The following is a 13156-nucleotide window of genomic DNA, read 5'->3' as shown; positions in this document are numbered from 1 at the left end:
ACATAAAGCAAAGTAAAAAGGTGTAAATGAAAGAAATGAAAGGGTTCTCGGTTCGTCGGTGAGCTATTTAATGACAAATTGTGATTCAAACACACAAGCTATCAAGCTACTACTAAGAAACACTGAAGGCATAAATTTTGAGGAAAGAAAGCTACTGGAATTGCTTGTAGTGCAAGCTGCAATTTACAAAAGTGAGTGGCTGAGAAATGTCAGGTTTGAGTGCGCTTTTCATTGCAGATTACCTGACTCAATACACCAAACTGCCCCCAAGTTTGGAATTTTAATGGGACACTCACATCACAAAGGGCCCTTTGCATGAAAAGCCGCAATGCCATTCAAGAACCAAAAATAATGATCACGGTTGCCATAGTAATGACAGGGTTGGATTTTTTTTTGCTGTCAATTAATACAAAAAAAAGCATAACACCCTGACCTACACATACAGCCCCCTCACCCAACCTTCCTTCGTTCCTTCCTTTGCATCACCCCATATTCACTCCTTTACACATATTTACTCCTTCCATGTTTTATGCCTCCTTGCTTGCAGTAGGACCCGAGGATTGAGGGGAAAACTTAATAACCTATCTTAGCAAATATCATGTCACAACATGCCACACACACACCACGAGACAGATATTAAAGGTCAAGTGGAAACACCCCCTGGGATTGGATTGCAATGAAACATACCAGCAGTGCCAACACAAAGCATAAGCAGTACTGTACAAGATAAACTCGAGAAGGCCAAGGCCATGCCAGGGTAAAGGGAATAGCAATAGCGTAGGAAACAAAAATGCTATTTCTTTATCGAACAATGACAATATTACAATCCAGGTCCCAGGTGAAGCTCAATAGGCATTTTGGTGAATGCGTTAGTGGCATCTCATCCCATTCTGCAGGAACTACAAAGACAGATTTCTTACCTCCATCATTGAAGGTGGCCGGTGGTTGTTTTCACACCTACATATCTGTTTATCTGTGAACAGGATATCTCAAAGTTGTGGATGGATTTGGACGAAATTGTGGGTACAGGTTGAGTGTGTAATAAGTACGAATTGGTTAGGTTTTGGTGAAAATCCGGATACAGATACTAGAATTTTAAAATATTTTAAGTGATGCTTCACCATTAAAAGATTGGGCAAAAAACGAAATGTTGCATGATATTTCAAAAATTTGTGGATGAGTTCTGACCAAACTTGGTGGACAGGTTGGGTGTGTGACAAGAACAAGCCGATTAGATTTTGGTTCAGGTCCAGATCAAGATCCGGCCTATCAGTAGAATAGAAAACGCAAACTATTCAACCTGGCGCTCCACTCAGTGCCATTTTCCTTGTAAATGAAATCCTTTTGCCTGCTGTTGTGGACACGCAGGTTAAGCTTGTCGATGAACCATTGTTCCCGGCCCTCAACTGTTAATGTGATTCATTATAATAGAGCCTGTGATTGATGCTGTGAAGAGGAACAGGTTGAGCAGGTTGAGATGGTTTGGTCATGTGTTGAGGAAGGATGAAAGTGACTGGTTGAGAAGAGTGATGGAAATGAATGTAGAAGGAAGCAGAGGACGGGGACGACCGAGAAAGACTTGGCTAAAGATGGTGGAAGAAGAAATGCGGGCAAGGGGGTTAACAAGGAGGGATGCAGAAAATAGGGCAAAATGGAGAAGATTGTTATGGGGACCGCAAGGCTAACCCCCGCTCTAGCAGGGAAAATGGCCTTAAAATGCATGTTGTTGTTGTTTGTTGTATTATAATGCACCCTGCATAGACTTTCACTAGCAAAACCAATCTTACCAGATAATTTTTATGAAGATGGTGAAATAAAATGTTGATGAGATGAGATGATAATTATGTACATAACAAACTAATGCAACATTTTATGATCACTTTGGCCATGGAGGCCCAAACGTATCTCAATTCCCACCAATTTTAACCTCTGATATTTATTATTTAATTTCATGTATGATCTTCGGTCTTTTGTGAACTACTTTATGCTTGGTTAAAGTTGTAGATTGTACTTGATTTGAATGTTGTCAGACAAGTAAGGACCTGGGGTGTGGAAAGTCAAAATACTACAGCAAGGTCAAAAGATGGCAAAAACTTCCACGAGGATTAACCCAATATCAAATTTTGAGTTAATTTTTTACCCATTTTGGCCCCTGTGATCCCAGGTCCCCACCACTGGGGCATGAACTAAAGGTCTAATCCAAAAAATCGATGCATATTTCATGTGTCCCCTTACGTTGATTGCATATCCAAAGTTTCATTTAAAAATGTTTTAAAATGCGCCTGGAATTGTATTTTTTTATAATTGACCTTGAGACCAAACCAAGGGCATTGCGTGTTGAGGTATATATCCGTCTTAAGATAGTTTTATCGTGACGTTCTTCCAAAGCTGCTTCTAATAACAAAAGTAACAACACCATTGAATATAATAGCATAATATTAATGTGATTTCAAAATAATATTAATATTAATAATACCCCCTCCCCAAGGGGTGTGTCACCCTTGAACAAACACGTGCTAACGTTTTCAAATAGCTTATTGTGGCGTTTTCATGGGAGCACCTCTACCTACCAGACGTAAAAATATTATATACCACAAACCTGGCGTATGTTCAGTTATCAAGCAGCTAGTTATCAATTGCCAAACCAGCCGTTCCTTATCAACGGTTTTGAATGGAGTGCTTGCTTGAATGCTTAATCTACTTAGCGAGCACTCTACAAGAATCATGGTAACTGAACACACCCCCAATGTTCTTGAGGCCCGACTCTAGATCTACTGTATTCTATTGTTACGTTTGTAGGGGGTAGGCAATACCTTAGTCAAAGTAGAATTGCATAAGTAGTGTGCTCCGACTGTCGTGAAGAAGAAGAAACATTGATGCATCATAAGTAGGAAATTTGTGTTGACCGTATGTCGGGTAAGCTTGTATCTTCGTTCCCATCACGATTAGCTAGGGATTATGGGTAAATTAATCCCCTATATGTAATTGCCCCTGTAATATTTTCCTGTTGCCCGTATGTTTGTATGACCGTATAAGTAGGAAATTTGTGTTGACCGTATGTCGGGTAAGCTTGTATCTTCGTTCCCATCACGATTAGCTAGGGATTAAGGGGTAAATTAATCCCCTATATGTAATTGCCCCTGTAATATTTTCCTGTTTTGCTTTTGACAACGCACTACACCCACCTAATAAGAAATCGGCCATTAATAACGCTAAATAAAAACCAACCGGAAACCAGATATCAGGCACTACCGCTGATAACACCGACTTGGTGAGCACACAGGCACAGGCAGGGCCATGAGCTATGCCCCGAAGAGCAGTGATTGGTCTGGGATTTGATTGGCATAAGGACTGGTAAAATGGGATTCGCTGATAGGAGCAGACACAGAGACATCGTGGGATGACGTCAGAGCCTCAAATACAAAGCAATTGGAGTGGCGGATATTTTGTCTTTCGGGTTCTGGATCTGGTGGTGAACGGTCATGTGCCAACATTTTGGGCTTCTTGTTCTGGATCTGATAGCGAACAGTCGCTATTGTTCTTGCGCAAAGAAGATTCATCACAAATGGTCGTGTTCTGACATCTTGATAGTGATCGTGAGGAACAACTGCGGACCGAGAACTGCGGTTTCCCAAGCATGAACGATGAGTGGACAGGTGCTGCCTGCTCGCTGTGCTCTCGACGAAGCCAAGAATGAGCAGACACGCAGCGAGGCCTAGTTCACACCCACGGCAGTGCAGCCTGCGGTTTTCCCGCCAAGGATGCGAGGAGGTTTTGACGATTCCTGACGAGATTCGGGAGCCGATTCAAGCTAAGTGCCACAAACTACACATTTATTTTTCAGTTATTTTATCCCTCGTCTGTATTCGGGTCTGTATGGGAGCGCTCCAATTAGGTATATAGTTTTATCGTGCATTGTTTTGTAACCGGCATTTTCTTTTTTTAAAAATCCGGTATTTTTGTACATTTTAATTCCGTGTCGTTTGAGTTAATTTATCCAGGTGCAAAGACGTCAGGTGGAGCCGTCCAGGTAAGTTCGTTATTCCCCTTTCCCTCGCGTGTAACGAAGGTCCGCCATTGAATTGAACGCCTCGGAGTGTTAAGCTTGTTTGGTCATCTGTGTCACCCTGCAGAGTTCACCAGAGGGTAGTCACACGACACTATTTACCCCAGAGAGGAATGACCCTTCCTGCCACCCCGGTAGGGAACAAGTGCACTAGTAGTCCAAATCCGCTATCTGGGATAACCAGTCCATTTTCAATAAATTTGCATTTTCTCAACAACATTGTTGTCTACACACCATCAATGACAATCATTTGTCTTTCTGCTCCGAATTCACCATCATGCAAAATGCTGTTACGTTTCCATTTGGACTGAAGAAATATCCATAGATGAACACTTTCAAAATTTATCATCTGTTTCAGAGTCCTCGTCATCTACACTTTCATGTCTATTCTCATCTTGTGCAGAAAAGTGTAGGTTGCAGCAGATTTTACAAGGAAAAAAAACTGAACATGACAGCTTCATTTATATGGATGCGCATTGCTTGTCTTGGCAACTTCTCATCTTGCATGCACAGTGGGTCTGCTCAAGCACACTTTCTGGTGCTGGATGGAGGTCCATCAAATCAGATTATTAATTGCCATTTTCCATGATTAATCTATTTCGTTCTGATGATTGTACATCTGGATGCTGAACAAGAGAGCTGTTGAAGGAGGAAGTTTTAAAGTCTACCCTCTGTATATGCTACTTCAAGGAGTCATTGTTAGGAGGCATTGATAGCTTTAGTTTGCCACATCCTGAACACATTTTATGTACCTTCATTAACTGATTTCACACTGCAGACCAGTGAGGGTATGTACAATTAAAAGCAAAGTCATGAAATCCATCATTGCTACTGATGTCAAGTATTTCCTGTTTTCAGAGCCTGATCTCTGACCCCATCAGAGATTTCTAGCCTGATCTCTGATGCAGTCGTGGCCAAAAATATTAGCACCCTTGCACTTTTTTCAAACAACTCACATTTTTCTCAAAAAAAAAAAAAACTTGAAATTGACAAAAGTATTTGGTCTCCACAATTCTTTATTTCACTGTTAATATTACAGAACCTTTCTTTTTGATTCAGAACTTAATATATTGTTGCGGAAACTGAGTACGGCACTCCCCTTGGGGGGGGGGGTTAGTCCCCCTTCTATTTTCACTGGCCGTCTCCGCTCCTGAAGCTGCCCAGCTCCCTCCAGGGAGGCAAGTGAGCAACCTCGTTCGAGACAGTGGACAAGCTGTTATTTTGCCGAGCGGATGGCAGCCCGCGGCTCGAACCGTTAGCAGAACTAGACCCGATTCCTATGCGTTGGCCAAATCGTGCCACAGGTATTCAATGATGGAAAAGACAAGGACGAACGGATGTGAAAGAAAGAAGGCAAGGTAGGAAGAACATGATTTATTACTAACTATTATGTACACAATCAAAGAAACCAAGGAAGATGGAAAGATACGAAAATAAAGACAGAAGGAGTAAGACACAGTGCAAATATTAACTTACCTATACAAGCTTACTTAAACCCCAGGACAACATAAAGGACAGACGACAATCAGACTTACACGGGGAATGATGATAGGAATGAATGGCAGGTGGATGGCTGGACGGATGAGGAGGTGGGATCACATGGCGGGAAGGATGCGGGTGGTTGGTATGATCGCGCGGCTCGAGGTGAGCAGCCACCGACCCTCCTCAATCGTCTCTGCACGGCGGCGTTACTTCGCGGCCGCAACTGCCGTCAACGCTCAAAGCTGCCGTGGTCAAAAGCTGCGGTGGATTCCGCTGCCGTGGGGTGAACTTGAGAAACGAGTCCGAGGTCACTTGGAGCTGGTGGGGGCTTCCTCGGTCATCTCCTTCCTCAATCGTCTCTCGTGTACTGCTAACTCATCTCACTCCCTCAATCATCTGAGGTGGGGGCGTCGCGTGACGGGTTATATAGCGCCACACCCTGGAACGTTCGCGAAACTGCCCGATCGTTCTCTCTCCACCCTCTCAAGCCAACCGCCTCATCCTTGGTTGGTTGATCGGGGCTGGTTCACTCCTTTCTCTGATGATGAGGTGGAGACACGCCTTCATTCTCCGAGCTGACCACGCCGTAATGGCGGCAATGCAGTTGGCAATAGAGGCTTTGAGGGAATTGAAAGGGGATCTATCTTATTTCAATTCGGTGCAATGCAGAGTCAACTAATGGGAAACACAGCCTTAAACTAATACACATAAGGAAATAACTATTTAGAAGGGTATATGGTGGCCTACGTGCTTGCGATGGATTAACTAAGAGGACGACCTTTGACCTTTACACTTAACGGAGGTATTTACAAGGAATCATTACACTACTTAGAGGGTGATATTTACAAAAAAAAAACACAGGATTCTCAAATCCGCAACAATATTCTATTAAATAAAAAAACTAAAAGAAATGTCATTGAAAAAATTATTGACACCCTAAACTTAATATTTGGTAGCACAGCCTTTGTACAAAATAACTGCAGTCAAGCGCTTCCTATAGCCATGAATGAGCTTCCTACACCTCTCTACTGTCAGTTTGGCCCTCTCTTCTTGTGCAAACAGCTACAGTTCTCCCAGATTTGAAGGGTACCTTCTCCCAACTGCTGTTTTCAGATCTCCCCACAGGTGTTCAATGGTATTTAGATCTGGACTCATTGCTGGCCACTTCAGAACAGTCCAGCATTTTGTCTTGAATCATTCCTGGGTACTTTTTGAAGTGTTTGGGGGCATTGTCCTGCTGCAAGACCCATGACCTTCGATGGAGACCCAGCTTTCTGACACTGGGTTGAATATTGCGCTCCAGAATGCCTTGGTCATCTCCTGATTTCATGATGCCATGCACACATTCAAGGCACCCAGTACCAGAGACAGCACAGCAACCCCAAAACATCACTGAACCGCCTCCATGTTTGACTGTAGGGAATGTGTTCTTTTCTTTGAAGGCTTCATTTTCTTTTCTGTAAACATAGAGAAGATGTGCATTACCAAAAAGCTCCAATTTGGTCTCATCTGTCCACAGGACATTCTCCCAGAAGGATTTTGGCTTGTTCAGTTATGTTTTGGAAAACTCCAGTCAGCTTTCTCAGCAGTGGGGTCCTCCCGGGTCTCCTACCATATAACCCCCTTTCATTGAGTTGGCGAAGGATGGTGCGAGTTGAAACTGTCGTACCTTGTGTCTGAAGGTCAGCTTGATTATGTTTGGCAGTTGATCGAGGTGTTTTCTCCGCCATTCAAACAATCCATCGCTGCAATCTTCGATCAAGTTTTCTCTTGCTACCACGTCCAGGGAGGTTGGCTACAGTGTCATGGGCCTTAAACCTCCTGATAACATTGCGTACGGTGGACACAGGAACATCCAGGTCTCTGGAGATGGACCTGTAGCCTTGAGATTGTCCATGATCAGCTGCAATCTTGTGTCTGACATCCTCTGACAATTCTCTGGTTTTATTTCTTTTCTCCATGCTCATTGCGGTACACACAGTAACACAAAACAGCAGAATGACTCCTTTTCTCGATTCAAACTGGTTGAATGAGTGATTTTTATATTGCAGGCACCTGCAACTCACCACAGGTGAGTTCAATTCCAAAGTAAAGGAGAATCACCTGCTTGAAGTCTAATTATTTCTAACAACTTCCAAAAGGTGCCAATAATATTGTCCTGGCCATTTTAGGATTTATTTGTAGAATAAGCTAAGATTTAGTAATTTTTTCAGCGTTTTTTTGTTTTGTTCCACTGCAAATCAAAGAAATACATATGTGGATACCAAAATATTTTTTAATTTCAACAATTTTCTGGAAGAAATGGTGCATTATTTGAAAAAGGTGCAAGGGTGCCAATATTTTTGGCCATGACTGTAGTTCCCCATATTCCCTATTTCTCCAGGTCTTCCTCTATTTTGTCCCACAACCCAGCTGCTGGTGTGGCCTCTCTCCTCCTGCCCTCCCCAACTCGCTTGCTACTGCTGCTTTTGTTTTGTTACGTCCTGATCGCCTCTGCCACCGAAAGTGGGAGGAGGTTATGTTTTCACCCATCTGTTTGTTTGTGAAGAGGATACAGTTGGCCCCGACATTCGCTAGGTTCCTGGAAAATGCGTGGATGTCGAATAAGAAATAATAGAAAACGAGTTCCCGCATAATGAAGCTTTGGATTTCGCCGGGGTATAAAGATATGTAACCCCTTCGTCAAGTGGGGGTTTAACTGTACCTCATAGTTTTTAAGTGTACCTCATGTACCTTAACTGTACCTCAGGTTTAACTGTACCTCATATTTTAATTTAAACTTTATTTAAACTGTAGTACTTTATTGCTACAAGAGTACCACTATTGGAATCCTCTTTCCAGGGAACTGCTTTTTAGCATTCATTTAATCAACACAAGCACTAAACGTGCAACTAATCCAAACTAGAGGTTCCAGGGAATCTGAACTCAACTGGTCTATATCAATATGGTTAGAATATGCATAATAGAACCACAAACTATATAGTTTATATGTGCTAAAGAGGTACAGTAACCTTGAAGGTATCTCATGTTTAAACAGGAAACTAGAAAAAATTGAGTTTTAAGTGAGGCATGAAAAGTAAAACTACAATTACTTTTCTCAGATTCCAGACTTGAATTTATTTAGAAAGACTTGGTCAAACAATATACATGTATGGTATTGAATCAAAATATGTTGAATATTTCAATAGATGTGTTCAACAGGGTTTAAGTATTCATTCATCAAATCCCCACCTCCTCACACACACACACACACACACACATAGTCATTATTCATTGAATTGAACTCAAGTGACATTACAACTTAATCATTTTCTCTTGAATTATACATACATTCTCACACTGTCAATAGTTTGAAAGACTAGTACATAGACAGGAAAAACAGTTGCTTAGTTGTGGAGTGGACAAATGCTAGATGCTCGACAAAAATTGATTTTTCAATATGGCCGGCCTGCCGCGCACATTTTTGGGCGTGCAACGCCCAAATGAAATCCCAAACTAGTTTATGTCTTAAAGATGCTGCATAACAAGTTTCATCAAAGTTGATCAATATTTGTGACTTTTAGAGCGTAGACGCCGAATTGTTTACAGACGACAGACAGACAGACAGACAGACAGACAAACGACAGACGACGGACACTGGGTGTCGACAAAAACTCAGCTGGACATAGTCCAGTTGAGTTAAAAAGAAGAAACCGATTCTGAATTTGCATATTTTAACTAAAAATTTCAGACACGTGAAAATTCTCCAAAGATGTTACAGAACAACCAAATTTTGCCGGAGGCCCCACGGCCTATACATACAGTGTTAAATGCAATCCCAATTCCTTACTTTGTTATAATTAAGGACTTATGGGCAGGATGTGATGAACAATATTCATGCTATCGTTTATTAGAAATAAATGACATTGATAAGACAGCGTAATGATGGATATATTCAGATTTGCCTTCTATGAGCAAAGATTTGGCGATCAGAACAATCATTTAAAAATACGAAATTATAAAAGTAATGTTTCTGTTACTGCACTTACAAGTTCCATACAACGTTGTATTTCTGATTTTGGGTAATGTGCTATGACTATACAGGACGACATGTCTCCCATTTTCTCTTCTGCTCACTCTCACTCATTTGAATCTCCATCTTTACCTCTCACGCCATGCCCCAACATTAGGACAGAAAAAAAAATGGAAAGCACATCTGCATCGGTTTGTATTTAGACATCTTATTCTTCTTCCGTATGCTCCAAAATAACGAAAACAGTTTAAAGAAAAATATAAATTGATGATTTTATGCAGCCTTGACCTTTGACCTTTTGACATAAAAAAAACAAAAAACAATCGACCCCTACCTTTTGATTAGTGAGCCAATTCAGTGAGTGACCCAATATGCAAATTCTTTAAATTTCAGGTCAATCAGGTAAAAATTGACAATTTTATGACACTAATCTTTGACCTTTTGACCAAATTATTAATTTGAGTTCTCCATTTATTTATTTTTTTATTTTTTTGTATACTGAATCGAGAGCTGTCATCGAAGATCAAATAGCTGTATGTTGAAATATATTGAAAAAGTCAAAACTTTACATGGGGTGTACTAACTTTTTCACGTGACTGTATCTTCAATACTATGACAAGTTCATGTTTGTAATCGTGATTTGAGAGAGCTTGGCCTTGATTTAAGTGGACTCAGACTTTTGCACCCCACTCTTTTTGGTGTTTATTTGTCCAGTGTCTATCAATATCGTTGTAATCGATCTAAAATTACACAGTCTCGTAATTTGTTTGACAGTCACGTGATATATGTACAAGCCCCTTTTATGAGTTAACAAGAACGGCACTCTTCAAATTCGCGACATCGACCGATATGCCTCTGTCTACATTATTATACATACTTGTACCAAGTTTGATTTAAATCCCTTCAGTCGTTCGCAAGTATCATATGTTTACCTGATATGACCTCTGACCTTTGATGCCAAAATGGATTCAGTTAATCTTTACATCATAATTTATACTTAAACCAAGTTCGGTCAAAATCCCATCACTGGTTCACAATTTAGTGCAGCCAGAATTTTTACCAAACGAAAACTCTGACCTTTGACTTCTTGACCCCATAATCTACTTCGTTTATCTTTACATCATTATACATACTTAAACCAACTTTGACTTTGGTCTCTTCAGCCATTCTTAAGTTATCGTGATCACAAAAACCTATCACAGGCAGTCAGACATAATATGATGGTCAACCAGAAAACATAATGCCTCCTTCAACTTCGTCGGTGGAGGCATAAAAATCCCAAAGCGCAATAAGTTTTCACTTTTCAGTTTCAAGCTGATGACTGATCTAACGGTTAAATTGAACATGATTATATATTCATAGATTAATAAAGAAGATTTAAATACTCACTTGGTTCACAGGTTCATTGAAGTTTGCAATTAGACCCGCACGGAGTGATGCTTTTTCCTCATCAGTTAGTGAGCTGCGCAAAAGGAGATGAGAAACGTCAAATAAATTTGAACAAAACATAAAAAAGTCTCGTTTTTTTTTCTTGTTGTCTGCCTTCAGCAGACACGTATTTGCTCACAAAGCCAAGCCGCCTCAGCAACTATATATATATATATATATATATATATATATATATATATATATATATATATATATATATATATATATATATATATATATATATATATATATATATATAATCGTTAGATTAAATAAGACGCGGACGTAGCTTCAGGACGTCGATCTTTAATTGTCGACAAGCTTTCGACCAACAAAGGCCTTCTTCTGAGTCAGCCCCAAGTTCGACGGAAGTCGACTTCCGTCGAACTTGGGGCTGACTCAGAAGAAGACCTTTGTTGGTCGAAAGCTTGTCGACAATTAAAGATCGACGTCCTGAAGCTACGTCCGCGTCTTATTTAATCTAACGATTATATATTCAATACAAATGAGACGCCCTGCTCGTACTTTGGAGTTTCTACTATTTCTTACAGTTATATATATATATATATATATATATATATATATATATATATATATATATATATATATATGTATACATATACAAGCAATTGCAACATCAGAGGACACCAAGGCAGCTCCTGATCGATGACTCGCAATGACAAATATCCATATTTGCCTGCCTGGAGCAAGGACATATTTAGAAACATGTGTTGATAATTTATTGACATAATATCAAGCATCCTGCATAAACTTCAATAGATGATGGAGAAAAAAAACATTTTCATGTCTTTTTGAAAAACAACAACTAAAAGCACGTAGTGATGAGATATTATTCAATACTTATATAACATTCTCAACTCTTTTACCACCCGGACATCTCAATTCCAACTAGATTGGCACTCGTTAGAGTGGATACCTTCGCCAGGCTGAACACTTTAAGTTTTGTATCCCAATGATAGGCCGGATCTGGATCCGTACCTGAACCAAAATGGAATTGCCTCGTTCTTGGCACCTACCCAACTCATCCATCAGGTTTCGTCCAAATCCGTCCACAATGTTTTGAGACATCATACTATATCGTTTTTGGCAATATCACAATGTTTTTTGGCAATATCACAAGTTTTTGACAATGAAGAATCACTTAAAAAATTATCAGATCCAGTTTTTCACCAAAATTGAATCGATTCATCATTGTCACACACCCAACCTGCATACCAAGTTTCGTCCGAATCCATCCACAACTTTTTGAGATATCATGCTATATATCGTTTTTGCCATACCTCTCAATGGTGAAGAATCACTTTAAAAATTCTAGTATCCGGATCTTCACAAAAATCTAATCATTTCATCATTGTCACACACCTAACCTGTCCACCAAATTTCATCCGAATTTGTCCACAACTTTGAGATATCCTGCTCACAGACAGACAAACAAATAGACAGACACAGACAGACAAGACAGTGGTGAAAACATAACCCCCACCCACGCTCGGTGGTGGAGGTAATAAAAAGTCAGTTTTGAAAGCCTGAAAATCTCTAATTAGATGCTGGTCGAAATTGATGGTGCTATTATAATGGTTGTATATCAAGAAGGGGCTTAATAGAAAGTCTTCCGTAACAAAGCAACCAAAATCCCATAGGATTTGGGATTTGCCTGGGATACCAGTAAAACATTGACTTTTATACAAAGGGTACCATGGCATGTTTTAAAATGTGGAATCCAGAATGGAAAGCCAGCTTAATGTTCCGTCCAAGTTACAATGCCTCCATCCTGTTGGCACTGCACCAAGCAAGGGTAAGTTTCAGTCAAATCCCACTCCACTCACATTGGAGGCTGGAGTGCACCAAGGTAGTGTCTTGGGCTGAGGTTGATTACGTCCTATCTGATTCTCTGACAAAAACCCCTCTCTGACTTTTTGCAGCCAACTCCATATCATCATACAGTACCCACACGCCACTGACAGTCTGCACCACTGTCTGCTGACCTGGAATTGATTATATGTTCATCTGATGCCCTTCAAACTTGCAAAAATCGCATGGGCTCACCCTGTCACACTGGAGGGATTGTCATACGAAACCATCTATTTCCATGGTCAGCGACTGGAAGAGATTCAATCTCGTGAATCTCCCGTGACAAAGCCAGAGCA

At 40.5% G+C, this 13156-nt stretch overlaps 1 protein-coding gene across 2 annotated transcripts in view; it reads right to left on the bottom strand.

Annotated features, from left to right (window-relative positions):
• IPO11 (importin 11) overlaps positions 1–13156 on the bottom strand; it is a 326013-nt gene that overhangs the window by 247473 nt on the left and 65384 nt on the right. For both annotated transcript variants that reach the window (XM_068108036.2, XM_078773404.1), the window contains exon 4: positions 10950–11022. In XM_068108036.2, the coding sequence (XP_067964137.1) occupies positions 10950–11022 (73 nt within the window). The remainder of the gene's footprint in view (positions 1–10949; positions 11023–13156) is intronic.

This window comes from Myxine glutinosa, chromosome 2, assembly GCF_964187855.1.
Source record: "Myxine glutinosa chromosome 2, kmMyxGlut1.1, whole genome shotgun sequence".
Taxonomy (NCBI): domain Eukaryota; kingdom Metazoa; phylum Chordata; class Myxini; order Myxiniformes; family Myxinidae; genus Myxine; species Myxine glutinosa.
This window is presented reverse-complemented; position numbering and strand designations above follow the sequence as displayed.